Below are 21,386 nucleotides of genomic sequence, written 5' to 3' on the forward strand. Positions count from 1 at the left end.
TAATATACATTAATTTAAGTACTAATTTAAACTTTATTCAATTATTTACTTGTTTAGATTTTTTTATAAAAAATTATTAATATTTTTATATAAAATAATATAAGCACCCCTTAAAATTTTTAGTTTATTTATTAACTCATTAAAATATGCATTTAATTAATATAAATAAATCCAAGACAAGTCAAATATGAACATAGATATGAAATATAACCAAGCCAATTTCAATCCATGGTATCTGGACTTGACTCAACTCAATTATCAAGCCTACTTACAAATTTACCATTTTACATGTACATTTTTTCTACAATGCAATGAGCATAGGGCCCATGTTAAAATGGGCATTTACATACACACCACACAATTCTCTCGTATTTACATAAATAACATCTAAACTTTCACTTTAACAGTGTAGTATTCAAATCTTTAACAATACATCAAATATATCACTACCATTGATTTTAAAAAGCGATATACATTTTATGCATATGTTTATGAGACCAAAGTGCTATAAATACAAGTATTAAAGTTTAGATATTAGATATATAAATATGAAAGAATTGTGTTGTGCATGTAAATTTCAGGAAAATTTATTCCGTGCGGACACCGCATCCGATCTCCACCATCCATCATGGGTTCGGTGGGATTTTTTTTGTTTTTTTTAATTTGAAAGTGGGTCCCACCAAACCAGTAATGAAGGGTGGAGAACGGACACCGGACACCACATGCAGAGATATGCGGTGTCCGCACAGAATAATTTTTCAAATTTCAGAGTCTAAACAAATGATCACCACAAAATGGTCTTCTCAACTTTTGTAAAATGTCTACAAAAAGAATCACCCTAAACAAATAGAAATATATGAAAGCAGTTTGCAAAGTAAAAAAATATATTAAAAAATTGTCCTAAATGCACAAAAATTTTCTGACTACAAAATTCTATGTAGTTGTGGTTGAGAACAAATTAACTAATTGATCTTCTGTTCAGCTGAAACGGTATCCCAATGTGCTCTCCAGACAATGGATGGTGTCAAAAGTCGCTCAACTTTCCATCCTGCAGAATGAAGCTGCATCCATCAAAAACCCATTCAGAAGATTAGCACCATTTTTTGTGAACTGTCTGCTTAAATTTCATTTAATGCGTTCAATAAAATCATTATTTCCTAACATAGAAATATATTATTTATACTTTGGACCGTATGCTCATCGCAACAACAACAACAACAACAAAGCCTTAATCCCACTACGAGAGGTCGGCTACCGTATGTTCACTGCGGTATAGAAAAATTGTAAATGTAAAATCGTAAATTTCTCGTATGCTCACTGCGGTATAGAAAAATTGTAAATGTAAAATATAGAAAAATTGTAAATGTAAAATCGTAAATTTCTAAAATATAATTGCATATAAATAACATAATTTTTTGAAAAAATTGAGCAGGAGAAAAGTGAAGCAACATAAAAAAACAAGATTTACATACACCCCACTTAATTTCTATGCTAAACTTCAATTTTTACACACATGCTATAGTTTTTTTTAAACAAGATGGACAGCAACATGTGTCTGTCCCATCCCATATGTTTTAATTTGACCCACATAGATTTGAACATGGGACAGCGGGGACTTTCGCCGAAGCTGCCAACCCACAAACGACCGGTTGCGCGCGTGCGCACACAGATATATATATATATATATATATATATATATAATAGTGGTGTTGAACCCTGCTTAATAGTTGATTTCTTGTGCTCAAATATAAATTGTCACATACCATTCAATTACCAAAAGATTCCCCTACACCGATTGTGTGCTTTTTGTATTGTGTTTTTTGTATAAACTGACTTTTTTTTCAACACATTAGCTCGCAACTGTAAACCTAGGAAATGAGAAAAGGGGTTTATTTGGGATAGTATTTTACTATTTTGCTTTTAAGACCACAATTATGCCTTGTCTAGCTATCCTTTCTCATTGTTTTCCGAAAATTTTTGTAATGAAAACTTGTTTTTATTCAATCAAATCTTCTAGAATGTGATAACTATAAAAGAATTATTATCTGACTTATTAAAAATCTATTCATAATATCCATAGCAGCTTTTAAGAGAACTATTTTCATATATGGGAATAGATGAAAGACAAGGTTACATTAAAGGAGATAACTCAGGGGCCAGTTGGGATCACTTATATTTTGTGTTTTCTATTTATTATTTTAATGTTTTGATCTGAACAAAACATATTTGGTATATTTGATTAAGATATGACTGTTTTTGACCATCAATCAAAACACCTAAAATTATTTTGAGTGTTATAAAAACATATTTATTTGTTTTTAAAACAAAAAAATATAAAAATATAAAAAACACAGCAAACAAATATATTTTTAAAACCAAAAGCAAAAACAAAAACAAAAGCATAAAATAAAATTAATCCCAAACAAGCTCTTAGAAAACAAATATGAAAGAGAGAAAAAATTTATCAAAATAGTCCCCCGACTCTTTGCAGAGGGTCAAATTAATCCCATAGTTTATAAAAGTGTCAATTTAGTCTCCATACTCTTCCAATATGGGCTAAAATAATCTTTTATGGGGACTATTCCGACTCCTATAAAAAAACTGCAGAGATTATGTTGACACTTTGAAAAACTTTTAGACTAAAGGCCCATCTAAATAGTTAGGGAACTATTTTGGCACTTTACTTGAAAGAGATTGCACTATGTTAGCGAATTTGTTTGAAGTAAATCCCTCAATTTTGAAAGGTGATTCGAATCTAAAAAGTGTTAGGAACAAAAGGTGGAACCTTTGCTATAAAATCATTGTAATGCTCATCCATCCAGAGTCGGCTCTCAGTGTGCACAGCCTTGCTTTGTGTGGTAAGACTCGCAAGGACAAGAGCATGAATGAAGGACTGCAAAATATCAGCTGGTGCCGCGATTTTATGGATTATAGCATGAACAACACCTTTCCTCTCCAACAGCAAATATTTAACTATAACATGTGGAATTCACAACTTAGACTCAGTAAAAGTTATTTTGAAAAAAAGGCATTTACATACATACCACTCAATTCTTATGCATTTACGTATCTAACACCTAAACTTTACCTTTTACATTTATACCACACAAATTTTTCATATCACATAAAATATACTTTAAAACTTTTAAAAGTGAAATACACCTTTTCATATATATAAAAACTGAAGTTTGGGTGCTAGATATGTAAATGCAAAGAAATTGAGTGGTATGTCGGTAAATCTTCCTTCGAAAATATATATACATAAAGTAGACCTTTTTTGTAATGAGAGAGATTTGATCCTGAAAGCTCCACCCTGCCACACATATTATCACAAGAAAACTTAATCCTCGTGAAACAATTACTTCATTATCATCTCAAGTAATCACTACATTCATTACAGAAGTTCAAAATCCGAATTTATGAACTCACATGTCACGATGATCAAGACCGGAGACTCTGACACCCAAGTATACACGCTGGTGTAGCGGAATACTATAGCTTGAACTCCATGGATTAGTCAAGGAAGGAAACACATGTTCAATCTTTGAAACCTGCTGCGGTGAAAGTACTGCCAACAGGAATGTGTGAGCCATTCTTTCTACATACATTAAACATGTTTCATGTGAAGCAACTTTGCATATGGAAAAGTCCTGATCAATTAAATTACTCATAAGAATTCTAATTGAGAAATCATACTTTCAATAACTAAAGGGATGTTTGGCTACACCAAAGAATTAAGTTGAAATAGGATTTAGTGAATCCTGTAAATATGAATTTATCAAATCCAGGCGTGTTAAATCCAAAAAGATGTTTGGCAGGATTTAAGTTAAATCCAATTAAATCCCTTCCTGATGTTTGGCCGCCTCCTGAGTGACGAGAGCAGCCTTTTCCCTTAAATCCATTGAATTCAGCTATCCATCAAATTAAAAAAAAAAAGGATTTACTTTACGGAAGACACAAAAATGGATTTAACTACCTTTTAGATTTAACTTAAATGTTTTATGCGTTTGGCAGGATTTATGATAAATGTAACGTAAATCCTGTTAGAAAGGGGCTACCAAACACCCCTAAGAGTTTTTAAAATGGAGTTTCATAGAAAACCTCCCAATATCCATTATAACTAAATTATTTAGAATAAAGAGTTTAATTTCATAAATTTATATTATTAAGTTAGCGAATCTCTTTTGAAAAACCTAGAATTATACGGTTAGCATACAGACAGAAAATTTCTGTGTAAGAAGCTGACAGAAAGAATAGTCCATTTGATTACCTTGACCATTCTTCATGAAATTGTGGAGCAATATGGAGCCTCTTTTGCTGTTTAACGTTGTTAATGAAAGGCACGTTACAGCCTTGTAATTTGCTGAAATAAAAGTTGTAAGCTGATAAGCACAAAAAAAAAAAGGCTACAGTTGCTCCAGAGAATCCAATAAACAAAATAGAAAAGAGATAATAAAAAACTGAGATTAAAAATCTTAAATATGGATTTCTAACAAAATAGTGAAATTTAGATATGCAGTTGCTTCTAAATTCTACACACAACTGATAGATGACACTGTGGACGGGCTTACGAGTCCTTGGTGTATCAGACAAGGGGGTAATATGGAAGAATAATGAATCTAAGGATAATTAAATAGGCTCCTTTGCTAACTCCTTATAATGGTATAAGCGTGCAAATCTTTTTGCTGGAGCCTACACTTAGGTTTAGTGCAAGTAGTGATTGGTCGATTATTAAGGTGATAATTATCGTTTAAGATTCCACACGAAAGCTTCTAAAAGACCCTAATAATTTCATTCTTACAATTAAAATACACTAAGCATTCAGCATGTAGCAACATGTTGAGAAAACTTTGAGCACAACATTACCATACAAGTATAATGCGGGACATATTAGGATCAGTTTTTTAATATTAATCGATTGTAAGATGCAAGAAATCATATTGAAAATCAATGCAAGTTATATATTGATAATTTTCTATTAGAAGAAAGATTTAGAAATCTGAAACATTTAGAATCATATAATTGAAAACCACACTACCCATGAAAGTCTAGATTGTATTAGATTTGAAAAAAAATCAACTATGCGCCCAAAATGATAAAAAAATTGGAGGGAAATAACTGAAACATAAGGTAAAAAGACATCAAATTCAGACAATGATTATATAAGAAGATGGACTCTCCTAAGAATCTTCAAACTCCTACTAAAGAGTTCGCTCCCAGTGATGTAAAAGAAAACATGGCAAAATAGAATGAAAATGAAGTCAAGATGATATAAAAACAGTTACCATGAAATTTAACGAAGAAATTAGCATCCTCTGGTGCATAATATGGGATGCTCTAACCATTCTCATGGCATGAAAAGAATATTTTCCCACGAAATGATAATATGAAACGATATGCTATAATGAAATGCCTTTATTGGCCAACTCCTTTATAGTACAACGTTCGAGCCACATATAGTCATATAGTGAAAAGTTAAACTCAGTGAGTAAATACCAGAGAGGCGCAGGTTTGCAGCTTGGCTAGTCTTTGGGATGTGGGTGATTTATTTGCATACCACCCAATTCTTATGTATTTACATATCCAACACCTTAAACATTTATGTTCACATGCATACCACTCAAATCGATAGCGTTAAATCAAAAATACCACCACCACGATTTTTTTAAAAGTGAAATACACTTTTTCAACCATAAATTTTTATGAAACCAAGGTATTATAAGTACAAATATCAAACTTTCGGTGTTAAATATGCAAATACATAAGAATTATGTGGTATGTAAATTTTCCCAAAAAAACCAATAAAAGGTGCAGAATCTGTAGCATAGGCGTCGAAAAATAAAAAACATGGCACCCCTTTACTCACCATACATATGAAAAAAGGTCAGGAAAAGGAATGAAATCCATACTGCCAAAGGATATCCTCTTGTAAGATGAGCAAGAAGCATTCCTAAGGTCATACCAATCATTGTTGCCAAAGTCTCTTGACTGCCTTCCTGAAAATATTCCAACAAAGGACATGAGCAGGTTGTAATGATAAAAAAAACAAAGAATTAAACAGAAGAAAACTGCAAAATCTTCATATTACCTTGGCAGAAATATCTGCTGCATTATTCTCAAGTGAGAAGTGCTGTGTCAGAGCAGCTCTCGTTGCACCACTTGCAACGCCGGCTAAAAGAACAAAGACAGAAATGTCAATCCACTTTTAGAAGGGAGTCAAACCTAAAGACCAACAAAAAAAGAAACAAAAATTAACAGATGGTTACAGATTAAAATCATCTATGAAACAACCAGGTGAGATCAAAATTGATATAATGAAAACATGAACATAGCTGAGCATTAGTAACAATTCCATAAAGACCCAACTATGCATTATACAGAATGCATACAGTACAATAAAGACAGCGTATAAAAGAAATAATTGCTTTGAAAAAACTTCCTTCATTTCATTAATAAATAGGGCATATATCGAGCCTTACAACGTTTTACAAATAAATTCCGAGACTTCCTCTATTTACAAATAGGACCATAAATTATATACAAATCTCAACACTCCCTTTTAAGATAGGCAAAATATAACCACTAGGCCCATCTTGTCACATAAACTAGACAAATCTAATGAGCTATGCCTTTTGGTGAGGCAGTCAGTCATTTGCTCTCCAGTTGTTGCATGACTTATCTCCAATAGTCCTTTATGCAACTTTTCCTTGATAAAGAACCTATCAGTCTCCACATGTTTGGTTCTATCATGTTGCACCGGATTTTTGGCAATGGTGATTGATGAATTGTTTTCGCACCACAACTTCATTTGAGCTCCTTAGTCCACCTTGAGCTCTATCAAAAGATTCTCAGCCATAACATCTCGGCAACTCCTAAGGCTATGACCTTGTACTCTGCCTCTGTCGTCAACCTCGCAATTACCGATTGCTTCTTGCTATTCCAAGGGAATAAATTGCCCCTAAGAACATGCAATATCCTGATGTTGACCTTCTGTCATCAGCACAGTTAGCTCAATCAGAATCACATTAGCCCTCAATGTCTAAATGCACATTTTTCCTAAATATTAAACTCTTCCCTAATGCGCTCTTCAGATACCTCGGAATTTGATACACTACAGCCATGCAGCCTTTCCTCGAATCATACATGTAGCAACTCTCCATGCTTACTGCAAATGATATGTCTGGATGAATGTAACTCAGATAGATGAGATGACCTACATAACTTTGGTACCTCTCACGATCAATTAGCACTCTTGCCTCTACGTTCAACTTTTCATTCTGATTAATTGGTGAAACTACGGGCTCGCATCCCAACATGCTCGTCTCTGTGAGCAAGTTTAGCACATAATTCCTTTGAAGTATCCTCTGCTCCAGGAGCCACCTCATTCCTAAGGAAGTATCTAAGCTATTCCAGGTCTTCACCTCAAACTCATTGTCCAAACTTGCCTTCAATTGAGCAATCTCTCCCTCATCATTACCACTGACAATCACATCATCCACATACACATCAAGAAAATGATACCATCACGTCATCGAAAAAACACTGCGTGGTCAGCATTGACCTTTTTGATTGCCCATATCTATCATTGCTCTCTTGAACCTGTCAAACCAAACTTGAAGAGACTTTCAAACCATATAATGACTTCCTCAGTATACATATCTTGGCCACTATTTGGTTTGTGTCGAAATCTGAGGGTATCTCCATGCACACCTCCTCTAGTAGATCTCACAAAGAAATTCTTTCTTCACATTCAATTGGTGTAACATTCATCTACTATTCATAGTCAAAGAGATAAGTGTCCTCACTGCACTCAACTTTATCACCGGTGCAAATGTTTTGTCATAGTCGATGTCATATGTCTAACTATACCAATTTGCCACAAATTGTGTTTTGCAGTGATCAATCTTTTCTTCTGAAGTCTTTCACTGTGAAGACCCATTTGCACCAACAACCTTTTTTCCTGCGTGTAGCAACGCAAGCTCTCATGTCATGTTCTTATCAAGAGCACCAAGTTCCTCCAGCATGACAACCTTCCACTTTGGATCCTCCTTAGCGACCTGCTAACACGTAAGTATAAAGACAGTATCCAAAGATGCAATGAATTCACTGTGTAAAAATGATATGTTATAGTATGAGATAAACTAGGCAATATCATATGAAAAACCAAAATGATCAAAAAAATAACGATCAGGAGGATGACCCACATTACCGTGAGAGGTCTTCCTTAAAGTCGTGCGATTGGGAGGAAAAATGAGAGGAATTGTATCACCTATACAATCGAATTCTGAGGTGGATGGTTTAGGTGTCTTAGAAGTATGGGTAGATGAGGACAATGGACTTGTTAGCACGAGTGGTATGGCAGACACTGTTGCCTCGTTCTGCTTCTTCCTTGTATACACCCTCAACTCCTCTTGAACTTGAACCTTATCACCTTCGGGCTCATTTTCTTCATTTTTCGGCTTTTCCTCAGTAAATCCGCCCCACACAATGGGACAAGTCATCATTTTAGCATGTATCATTCTCCTACCATCACTATTCTCCCCCTCTCGCCTTATACCTCCAATATCTGACGAGTCACCAAAGAGTGGTATCACCTCCAAAGTGTAGCATGATTCGAATTCTCTAAAAATCACATCCATACTCACAAGCAGTCTCTTCTCTCTTGGGCTCCCACAAACATACCCTTCTAAGTGACAAAATAACCCACGAAAATACACTTCATAGCTTTGGGATTCAGCTTTCCTATTGATGATCTAGTATCTTTCACAAAACATACATAATCAAATACCTTCAATGAGAGGGTCCACCATTATCTCTTTTCAACAACTCACAAGGAGATTTCTACGCCAACACACTTAATGGCATTATGTTGATCGATTGAGCGGCTGTCAAAACGGCTTGCCCCCACAAGTGTTATGGGACATTCATCGAGATCATCATGCTGCAGACTGTCTTTAAAAGGTGTCCTCTCTGCCACTCTATTTTGTGTCGGTGTGTATGGATATGTGATTTGATGTTGTATCAATTAGTCTAACAGGTACTCAACAAAATGTCTCATTATCAGGTCTCAATACCTTCACTACTGTAACATATTGAGTCTGAATCACCTTGTGAAATTCTTTAAAGAAGGCAAGTACATCTCTTTTATTTCTCATCAGATATAACTAAAACGAGAAAAATGATCAATGAAAGTCACAAAATATATGTAACCATTCATCAAAGTTATAGAACAAGGTCTCCATGCATCTGAATGCACCAAAACAAAAACAAAAGAACTCTTATTACCAGAACTAACATAATATCTCCTAATATGCTTATCAAACTCACAAACATCACACACAAATTTTTGTTTATTTATTTTTTCATACAAAGATGAATACAAAACGACTCAATAGACTAAACAAATAGTGTCTCACGCACTTGTGATGTAGCAACACATCCTCCACAATCCTCACAGATCCTCCTACTCTAGCACTTCTACCATGGATGTCAAGGCAGAGCCCATCCCATCTCTATCCAAGTACTAGAGTTCACTATGCCGCATGTCAGTCCTAAGTCTCCAGCCAATCCCCTTCTCTTAAAAGATCAAAGATCACCTTAAGAATATCGAATGAAACAACACATTTTAGTTGGAGTATAGTGACACTAATGGATAAAATGTTCACTCAAAAGGAATGAGCATGCAAACTATTGGATGTAGTCATAAAATCGGTACACCTCACTGTACTCTTACCAACAACAGACTTTGATGTACCATCAACGGTTTAAATGTTTTCTAAAACTACTAAGTGGGCATAGGAAGAGAACTCACGAATAGCATCTGTCATATGTCGAGATCCACGAGAATCTGCTATCCATTATGGTGACATTGTGGTGAATATAGAGAAAGCATGTGTATCATGAATAATTTTGGCTGAGTGAATATAAGTAGCGATATTTCTCTTGGATGACAATAAGGTGCATGTATCATCAGCCACATCACCTGTCGCTCTATGTTTCTTATTCAACATCTCAAGGAACTCATGATCCTCATCAATAAAGACCAATCCCATCTCACCCTCGTTATCTGCTACCACCAGATTTGCCTGTCACGATTACGACCATAGCCTCTAGACGTCCACGTCCACCCATCACTCGCTTGGGCAGCTTTGAACAAGCCTTGCTTTGTCCCACTTCTCCACAGTTGTAGCACCTGCACGTCTCCCCCTGAGCACCTGTCATACTTGAGCTTGAGGTAGCCAAAGCCGATCGCGTATTTAGAAGTCCGCTCGACAGCTCAAAGTGTAGCCTCATGCAACTCTCCACCTGTATCATCGCAATGATGACCTCATAAGTGAAGGAATCATTGCCTAGGCTAAGAGGACTGATCTCCTCTGATCAAATGTTCAGTTTAGTCAGAAACAACATAGTCCTCAACTGGATCACCACAGCTCGACTTAGGTGAGAAATGATTAAGATCCTTCTACAGTCATTCCAACTGTATGGAGTACTCCTGAATCGATCTATCACCATGTACCACTATCTCTATGTAACGCTAGATCTGGAACACCCTCATGTGGTTCTCAGTTCCAGCATAGGTCCTCTTCAACTTTGCCCATATGTCCTTTACCTTTCAAATGTCATCCACTAATAAGGCAATTAATGAAACCATCGAGTTGAGAAGTTGGGTGTAAAGTAAGGTGTGTGTGGTACTCCACTCATTCCCCTCAGACTGTCACGGTCACCATCTAGTTCAACCTTGATTCCTGTCAGAAATCTGTCTAGTTTCTTTTCTACCAGAGCAGCCTCAATCTGATGTGACCAACTCAGATACGTGGTCGGTCCATCAAGCTTCAGATCCATAGGAGGGAGATCTAGCTTCACGTGCATTGATTACGTTCTGAGGTGGTGGCTCCCGCTGAGACGTAGCTCCTTGTTATTGAAAGTGACGTTAATGCTCATAATGAATTTTTTCTGATATTCAAAGAATTTGTACTCAAATTCATCTGAGTCATGCCCAATCAAAGTGCACTTGATAAATTTTGAACAAAATTTACTCTTTAATCTTGCATCAATATGAACATATGATAAATAACCAAATACATTCAAATGAGATAGACTTATCTCTTTGCCACTTCAGACTTGTTTAGGTAAACTTTGATTTAAAGGTACTATTGGACCTTGATTGATTAGATAAATTGCAGTGTTCGCTATTTATGCCCAAAACTATTTTGGCAAGCCTACACGCAACCTCATGCTTCTGGCATGCTCTGTGATGATTCAATTCACGTGCTCCGCAACATCATTTTATTGTGGTGTTCTTAGAACAACACCTGATTCCCCTTGAAGCACAATAACTCCTAAACTTCTAATCACGATACTCACCACTATTATCTGATTTGAGATATTCATAAGTTTGTTTCATTCTCAATCACGACTTTCCACTTTTTAAACAACTCAAATACATCAATTTTATGTATTAAGAAGTATGCTCATATCTTCCTGGTGTGATCATCAATGAAAGTGACAAAATACTAAGAACCTCAAATGGATAAAACTGAAGTACAATCACATACATTTGTATGCACTAACTTCAACTTCTTCAATTTCATCTTTGACCACTTTTAAAGAAAGTAACATTTATTTGTTTGTCCTAAACAAAATATTAACAAAAATCTAGATCCATTGATTTTAAATCCTGAAGCTTATTTTTAGAAATGAGGGACATTTTTCACCCATATAGCCAAGTTTGCATTGTCATAGGCCTGCATTAGCTTTTGTTCCAATAATACCAATGGATTCAGACATCTCATCGATCAAACAAATGGCGAATTCAATATTGTCTTGAGCCATTACCATTACCCCTCTGGTCACCTTCCACGAATCACAAGTGAAAGTACTCACATACCCTGATCTTACAAGCTGGCTCACATAAATGAAATTTTTCTTCAAATTTAAAAGATGTCTAACTTCTTTGAGCTTCTAAACTAATCTAATTGAAAACATAATATCAATATCATCATTTCTAATAATATTGTGGGTCTTGTTATCTCCCAAATACACATTCTTTAGATCAGTTTGAGTATAGTTTTTGAACACTTCTCTGTTGGGGCGGGGCCAACATGAAAAGAGATATTTGAATCCAGTATCCATGATTCAATACTATCTAGGGGCAAAACAAGAAAGTCGGCTTGAATTTCTTCAGTGGAGACATTAGTAAAGAGCTTTCTATTCGGACCACCACCACCAACCTTTGGAGTTACGTAGTCCTTGAAGTGACTTTTCTTCTTGCAGTTCCAGCATTCACATTTGTCTTTTTCTCTCCCTGGCTTGGACGTTACTCCCTTGGACTTGAATATTTCTCTGCCTATGTTTTTATCCAGATCTATTGTTTTGATTTCAACATTCTGAATAGAATTTTATATTTCACTGCTCACATTCTTGTGAACTTCTTCATTCAATACTAACATCATAATATCATCAAATTTTAACTTCATGTTACCTGAAGAGTTATTTACCACAGTGACTAGTACATCCCAACTATCCTGCAATGAAGATAGGAGCAGTGCTTTAACCTCGTCATCGAACTTGATGCCTACAGAGCACAACTGATTAGTCATAGTGTTAGAAGTTATTCAAGTGCCAATCACATATTCAAAGTCGTAAGCTTCTCATACATCCTTGTTAGTGCAACCATGAGATCAGTCATAGCCTTCTCCTTCATAATGTTGAAAGCAACAAATGACAAAAGTGAAAGTTGGATCAAACCTAGTGTTGTTCAATCAAGCACTTCTTATTATTCCAAAGTCATCGATTCTAACTTCTTGGTGATTTCTTCCATTGACAAATACACTTTCTTTTGACACAATAAATCTTCAATATGCATTTTCTACAGTTGAACTTCTCCACCTTATACTTCGCTTTGTCAGTCATTGCTCCCACTCAAACTTGGATGCTCAGAAAACCCCATTTTGATAATACTTATGTAAGAAAATGAAAATTGTGGAAAAACCAATTCAAGAGATTTGAAAAAGAAAACTTATAACAAAAGCACACAAAATATGAAAAATATAGAAAAACACAAGAACACCAAGATTTAACATGTAAAAATCAGAGAACAAAAAAAAATTTGGGAGCCAAACACACCAAGAAATCCATTATGAAGAAATGAGGAGAAATGTACAGATTACACCGCAATCAAACTTCTCTATGCTCATGGACTCAAGAAAACACTTTGGGCATTTCACCTCTCTCTTTCAAGCATAAGAGATCATAAAATCCACATTACACACTCACAATTTGTCGAGAATTCCAAGATTGAAAGTCCCTAACTATTAGAAATATTTAATGCTACTAAAGTGCTAGTCCCGAGCATTGGGTTCCAGGTAGTGGGATCCCAAGAACAAACCGAGTGCGGCCGCACTCCTCCAGGTGTTGCATTTCCCTGCTCACTGTTCCCGAAGGCTTTGTTGGGTGCCTGCCCCTCTTCTCCACCATTAGGCCAGTGCTCAATTGCAAAATCAGGCTTCACCCATAACATCATGGGCACCTTGCTGAGGGTTAAGCATGGCTTCTCGTTCTTCCAACCAAATATTTGGCTAGCTCTAATACCCTATTACACCATCCTAGGGCTCCTAGAATGTGTGGTAAAGCACAAAAGATTTTCGAGAGGTTGTTGGATTAATATCGGGTGTGTGATGACGAAACGGGGTCATAAGAAGAAAAGTGTAGTTTCTTGCTGAAAATAACAGGTGACAGTGGCTTTGAAGGTTGTTTAACAGAAAATAGCGAGCAAAAGGCAAACCAGTGAGGTGGTAAGGACGTCAAAGGGGACACACTACTTTATTCTTAGGCAAGCTAATGACGCACCACTTTTGAAAGGAAGAGGTTACAACATTACAGAGAGCAAAATTCTCAGTTCATAAAATCAGAAAACTAAAAAACCAAAACCGTAATCCAGCATATATAAAAGACCCTTCAAAGCAAACACCTAATTAGAAACTAGGGAAATATGTAAGAACTAAAAATGAAGAAATAAAAAAATGAAACTTCCTAAAAAAAATAAAGGATAGAAAATAAAAAAGAAATATTAATAACATTTCCATAGGTTGGACTCCCACAATCAGGAGCCCAATACCGAGGAACAACGGTAATGCGCTGGTGTCAAGATAAAAAAGTTTTAGTCTATGATACCATGATAATAATTGGAGAGAACTGGTTGAGTATATCATTTCACGTTCGAGTATTCTTTATACATACTTCCAAGCATTTCTAGCATAAAACATATTAAAATTAAAGAATAATAATTACTAAACAACTATAATAGCCAACAGATGAATAAAATGGCAGAAGAATCATAACAGTCCAGAAATTTAAGAGTAGGCAATAAAAACTCTAATGAATTAATGCAGTGATAGCAGAAGAGGAAATAAATAAAGCAAAACTCTAGGTGAGTGTGGATCCTAGTTGACGAAAATAATGCATGTATTTCATAACAACCAATAATGCAAAAGCATTTAAAATTACATAAGTATAATATGTGCCACCCATAATCTAGTTGAGCTATTATGTGATGCAAACTAAACATAATTGATTAAATGAAGCAAATCATAACCCTGAGTTGACCCACATCACTTACCATCCATGGTTGACCCACTTGCCGCTAATTAAACAACACAAAATCCAAATTAAAAAGCCCTCCTGCCTCAATTTGTTTGGCAAAATGTTGATGATGTTAACACAACCCCAAAAACCATACAATAACAAACAATTACGCGCCAACAAATACACAACCATTGATCAACTGGATATTTTGACAACATTGACAAACTATAAATTGTATGTTTTGTGATAACCAAACCTCTTCAATAGAAAAGTTCAAGACTCTAGTGCCTATTAAAAACTGTCAAAAAATTTTGCATGCTTGTAACATTCCCAAATTAGCATACGTCATAAGGGGCCACAATTAATTATTTTAGGAACAAGAAATTAATTGTCAAAGCACATTCCATTCTACTTATGCTGCCCCAGCAATATCATCTAAAGCCATGAGAAGCTAAAGCATATTATATATACTTATCTTTCAATAATTACGCCCAACTATCGTTCAATGAATGAGATAACGGATAATAACTCACTAAATGATCTTGACAGGCTCCCCAAGCAGACTATTAGAATAAATGCAGATGGAAACAATGGAGAAATCAGATCCATCAGCATACCTGAAAAAAAAAAAAAACAAACAAATAAAAAAGACACACACACACACACAAACTCCGATATTCAAAACATGAAAGCAATTTTTTTAATGGCAATAACTTGGTAAGAAATCCAAGGGGGCTGACTTCATTTAACTTTGTACGGATTGAAGAAAAGTGAAAGATATGGAATTAAGTTCCCACTAATTTATGGAATATTATGAATTTACAACCATTTCTTAATTTTCCTCCACTCGAATTACTAGCACCCAAGCAAATCCTTTAAGTAAAAACTCCTCTGATAAGGATCTCATCAAAAGTGCAAATCATGCATCCTATGATACAAAATTTTGCTCATCGTTTAAACTTTATTTTGTAATTTTCTAATTCCTAGTTTGCAATTTAGTTTGAGCATTTATTTGATGATATCTATGAGAATATGTTTATTTAATTATGATATTCCTGGTCCAGGGATCTTTTTATTTGTTTAAGCGAATGCTTTGAGCATGGGTGGCTGCTGATTGCATGATGATTGGCTAAGTAATTGTATAGACTTATTCGACTTTAGAAATTGGGAGTAATGTTTATGGCTGGTAGTTCTTATGGTTGTAGCTTAAAAATCAGTTCCTCTATCTGCAATTGAACTGACTTGAGCTTGAGGGATACAAATATTTTTATTATTTGATCGGTTGTTCCCAAGGAATTTGTGGCTACAACTTTCAGAATAACTTAATGTGATCTTATTCCATCCAGATAATAGCATGTATTCAGTGGTAAGCTATCGGGTAGTATTTTTTTACTCTCCTTCAGTGTTTACATAGGGCATTTGGCGTTATCTGCAACATGTTATTGGCCCACTTCAGATGCAGCCAAGTTAAAAAGATCTAAGAATTATTATTAGAATTATGAGGCATGTAAAAAGAGATTTTTGGTTTAATTAAGTTTTCAAATTCCCTTCCAATCGTGTGTTGTGTGTGTGTGTGTGTTTGGTTGGATGTTTATTCTTCAAAACTGAAACAAATGCAATTACTAATTTATGGGGTAGGTTCTCTCCTTGAATAGGAGTAAGATCTGGCTTTTTGTGGTTTTTTGTCATCTTTCGAGTTATTTTTTTCTGAATATCTTGTCCTTGACTTTACAAGTGCCCCTGATTTTGGTTATATTCATCACAATTGGGCTTTTAATTGAGAGCGAATATTTATTCTCCTTGTTAACTTTTATGGTCTCAATTTTTTTACTTATTTCAATGAATTTATTAGATCTTTGTGTTATTCTTTCATCTAAATTTCTCATAATTTTGAGTTGACTTCCTCTATTGTTGTTAGCTTCATCACACATAGATTTTGTTTATCCTCAACTACTAGCAACAGATTATCATATCCAACATCACAATATTGAGCCTGTGTTATCATTGATGTCACTAATAAGCGAATATGGGATTTTCTATGATAACTATTATGATAACGATCATGACAAATTGTAAGATTTATTGCAACATCTAATATACTGCAGCCTTGCACATTCCATCTGCTGACGATTTTAAAGTTGTTCATGAAACCATTATTTTGCCATCTCCACCACGAAGACCAAACTTTCAAGAAGAGATGCTTTTATAAAACCAAAGAATTGATCCGAAGCAAAAGATAATTCTACATCATTTTAGTACTTCAGAAAATTTTAGGATGTATTTCAATGATTTCATCAAAATTAAGCTCTTTGAATTTGTTTTAATTAGAATTAATATTGATTATTCTTTTCCATAACTTTAAGTCTTAATTTTAAACTATTCCGTGATGGATTTAATTTTAAAATTGATTAGATTTGATTTTAAATTATCAATTCATATCTTTATAACCTTGTTCCAATAAATAGAGACTCATGGCTTGTATTGACATGGGACGTTCTCCTTGCCTGAACCGGATGCCTGCTGGGATTAGGGAGCTACACTGGTTCCGCTAGAAGGGAGAGAGGGTCGGCCGGCCCTAGAGCAATCAAGATTGCCCCCAATAGAAGTGCCCCCTCTAGTAATCTAGTAGTATTTATATGTTATTTTTTGTGTTTTTGGGCAGTTTTTTTTTATGTATTTTCTTTAGGGACAACTATCGGCATCTCAAATTCTCCCTGGGGCTGTATCCAAAGACGAGAAGGAGCTCCAACTATAACTCGTCCTAACGTGGTGTTTATCTATTGTTCCCAACATCCTACAAACCTCCCTCCGCTACCACCATCACGGTGTTTGCTGCATCGACCAGAACAAACAGCCCCTTCGTTGTTCTCCTGCAGCCACCTACCACCCAACCACCTCCCATCTTGATGTCATCCCTTCCAGCCACCTCCCCACCTTTCTGCCACCACCTTCCAACCGCCTTCCTTGCTGCCGTGAACCTACCCGACCCTTCCAACACTCTGCCAGCAACCTCCCCGCTGCAGCCACCTCACCATACCGTGCTTCCACCCACCTTTCAGACATCTGACAACCAACCGTGACCTTCTATTATTGCCTTCCGACCATCCAGGCCCCCATACTCTTTATTTCTCTGTAAACCGCAGTTACACTACCCTTGCTTAAGTCCTAGTTAGGTTTGTGTTGTAATTTTACTATTTCCTAGTTTTGAATGTCTTTGGTTGTAATCTTTATTTATATGATTTCAGTAATAAAAGTTACTTTTTCGTTGTTATTTGGGGTTGGCTCCTGTATCATGTATTCTGATGATACATACGTATTTGATATTAAAGATTACTATTATATTCTTTAATCGTTCTCCTCTCAGGTCCATCTATTTACTTCTCCCTCCTTCCTCCATTACCCTCGATGTGTATTAATATTGCAGGACACCGAACTAAACATCAGGTTTGGTAGATACACTACCAGATAATGAAGACCATCAAATTCATCCATTTAACAAAAATAAACTACTGCAGTTCAATTAGGACAACTATACCAAGATCATTCATAAAATCTGCGACCAAACGCCACATCTTAGCATTGCTATCGAGATTGGAACCCTGCAAAACATGACAATAAAAAATTAGTTATCAACACACGTGAAAGTGCATCTAGGTACTACATGTAATAAGCGCCAGGAAAGAGAGAGCATTTCTTGAAAGAATTACCCAGTATAAAGCACATCAAAAATGAGGGCCGCATAGTACCTGATAAAATGCAAATAAGATGCCTCCTAGCATGCCAGTAAAATCCCTCAAAAACCACTGTTAAAGGTTTTCCATGTAGATAGAAGATCGACAGGGTTACATGACAAAGGAAATAAAAAGATCAGATAACCAGTTAAATGCATGAACTAAAAGGTTCAGAAATTAACAAAAAATGTTTTTATAAAAAAGTGTAATGAGAAGAGAAAGCTAATACAGCTTTTTATTTTGCCCAGTAGTTAGAGGCAACATAGAATAATAACGCGGTCAAAATACAAGCATTGGAATGATAGGGCAAATAAATATTATAGGGAAATTTACATAAATACCACACAATTCCTTTGTATTTACATATCTAGCACCTAAAGTTTGATATTTACATTTCTAACACTTGGTGCTGAACCCGTGTATTAAAAGGTGTACTTCACTTTTAAAAAGTTAGTGAAAGTTCATATTTTTATGTAATATTAAAGATTAGAGTGCTAAGTATGTAAATATGAAAGTTTAGGTGTTAAATATGTAAAAACATAAGCATTGTGTGGTATGTATGTAAATGCCCCAATATTATATACGCAATGCTTCAGGCGGGTGAAAACAAACTATACCTGAAAGGTGGCCCCGATGACAGTGGCTGATTTTACGCCAACTCCAATAGCACTCAACAGTGCCTATTTCCAATTTGAAAATAATGCAATATTCAAAATAAGTTATAATATTCAGAGGAAAAACTAAGGGCCCATTGGGGCAGCTTATTTGATGTGGTAGCGTTTTAAAAATACACCTGACATGTTTGGGTAAACTGCGTTTTGACAACTTACACGTTTTCAAAACACTGAAAACTGCGTTTTCACACCGCACCTATCTAGGTGTGGTGACAACTTTCTGACAACGGTCTGATTTTTCCAAACAACGGTCTGATTTTTCCAAGAAATAAAAATTTGTAATAGTCATCGCACCTAGCTTATCAGCAGATTATTTTTAATCAGCTTATTAACAAATTATTCAATAAGCTGAAGCTACCCCAAACAAACCCTAAATTACATGGTCTAAACTTCTCTCAGGTGACCTTAGCAAAGAGGGTGTGCAACTTACTTGGGTGGAAAGCATGGACCGTATATAAGTTGAGAGTCCCTGTAGAGAAATACATTAGGTTTAGAGCAAGCATAGGCATGTACTGTTTACTTTAAAATAATTTCATGCAAGTCTTCTACCTGCAAGGAATCCCAAATTTGAAAAGGGACATAATCTGGAGTGACACTAGCTGGAAAGCCCTGCTAGAAGAAATTACTTATATTTTCAGTATGCGTGTATGGAGAAACTCAACATATGAAAGAAAAGGGTTAACTCGGCTCTATGGAGCCCCGAGAACGCTAGATCCAAGTAATACCACTCAAATGCTTAAAGGTTTCCTGCATAACACACTAATATCCCAGACCTAAAACACACATTCTAGTGTGTTAAAGAGAAGCCATGTGGTTGGACTATTTATCTTAGTTTACTGTTATTAATTTGTAAATGGAAAACTCAAAAAAAAATAATGGTCTCTCTCAGTCTGAGCCTAGACTATATGGTAAGCCAGTCACTGTTCCCTTTTGATTGTATGTTGCTTGCGTTCCTTAATTTGTAAACAGAGCCCTCAATTTCTCGCCCTCTTCATTTCCATCCCTTCTAGTAAGCTTAGAAAAGGTGAAAGGCAAGAACGAAAAAAAGGCATTAAAACAGAAGAGATTTGTGAATATGCGTGTGTGACTGTCATGCATGTTTCAATATGTGAAAGAGAGACATGTATCATACTACAATAGAGATTTAATTTTTTTGGTAGTTTTGTCAAAAATATTGACAAGTTGAAACTTCAAAGCAATTGTGAAATGACCACGCATGTCCAGTACGATATTATTAGTTCAAAGATCATCAATAAGTTTATATAGTTTTGTATTGATTATGAAGATGCTTATGAGAGAGATAAAAAGTGAGATATGTTGATTTATATTTTTCACATATATTACTTTACAAAATATTTGTTGAATAAGAGAAAATCCTAAGTAATGGAGAAATGGATAAACAAGATAAAAGAAAAATAAAAAACTTGGGATTAGTAGAGCAAAAATTGATTATATAATATACAACTTCGGTGAGTGTGATAGTAAAAATTGTTTATCAATATAACTAGAGGATAAAGTGATACCTACTTTTATAATTTTAGTTCTTTAGATCCATTTTGATAAAATATATATGTGGATAAAGATATAGCTTTCAATATTAAGAAATAAGAGAATAATTGAGGCTAGAACATGAATATCATAAAATTGCAATCAGATCAACTGAATTGCATGATTATATGTCTATGCAATAAAAAACAAGAGACAAGTTGATAGTGAAATAAAGAAGAAATATTCAGATGGCCGTGTGAAAAAAAATTAAGGATGAAAATTTATTCGCAAATTATTTCGGATGTAAGGGAGGAATAGCAAAAAATAAATTGAGGTAGTTCAGATATGTCGACAAAAGTTAACCAATAAGACGACGACTAAGACAATTTTTATCTCACTAAGTTAACCAATAAGACGACAACAACGAGAAGTTTTTATCCCACTAAGTGGGATCAACTACATGAATTATTTTTCTCCATTGTGTCCTATTGAGTGTCATATTTTCATTTAATTGTATCGGTGGAAGAGGTTCAAGGTTCGACAGTTGAACCAGGGTTGAACCGGAAAACTTCATAAATATAAAAAATATTAAATATAACTTAAATGAAATAAAAATTAGATGAAATTCAGTATGGAAGGTCAACAAGAGGGAAACATAACCAAGAAAATATAAATGCGTGAAAAAAAAAGTAATATACTAATAGTCATGCATATTTTACAAAAGATAAAGAAGAAAATGAAGTTGGGAATGATTAGAGCAAGATACATTCTTCATGGTATCAAAAGATTCAAACCACTCTTCATGATTTCCAAATAAAATTTTGGCATAAGATAAATGCTTAAACTTTGACTGGTTGATCGGCTCGACCTCCGGTTTCAGTTGATTGACCGGTTCGACCACCGGTTCCAG

At 35.1% G+C, this 21,386-nt stretch overlaps 1 protein-coding gene across 3 annotated transcripts; it reads right to left on the bottom strand.

Moving 5' to 3' along the window:
- Window positions 1–805: 805 nt before the first annotated feature.
- On the bottom strand, window positions 806–19,597 carry LOC110026958 (protein root UVB sensitive 3; the record flags this gene model as incomplete). 3 transcript variants are annotated; one of them, XM_020728196.1, is given in 13 exon segments in its annotated part: window positions 806–1,048; window positions 2,786–2,973; window positions 3,273–3,313; window positions 3,430–3,568; window positions 4,271–4,363; window positions 5,867–5,996; window positions 6,089–6,171; window positions 15,117–15,200; window positions 18,119–18,182; window positions 18,330–18,386; window positions 18,932–18,994; window positions 19,419–19,457; window positions 19,538–19,597. In XM_020728196.1, coding segments are annotated over 13 exon segments (1,065 nt in total), but the record flags the coding sequence as incomplete, so codon positions are not given.
- Between the last annotated feature and the right edge of the window lie 1,789 nt (window positions 19,598–21,386).

This window comes from Phalaenopsis equestris, unplaced genomic scaffold (assembly GCF_001263595.1).
Source record: "Phalaenopsis equestris unplaced genomic scaffold, ASM126359v1 Scaffold000408, whole genome shotgun sequence".
NCBI classification, from domain to species: domain Eukaryota; kingdom Viridiplantae; phylum Streptophyta; class Magnoliopsida; order Asparagales; family Orchidaceae; genus Phalaenopsis; species Phalaenopsis equestris.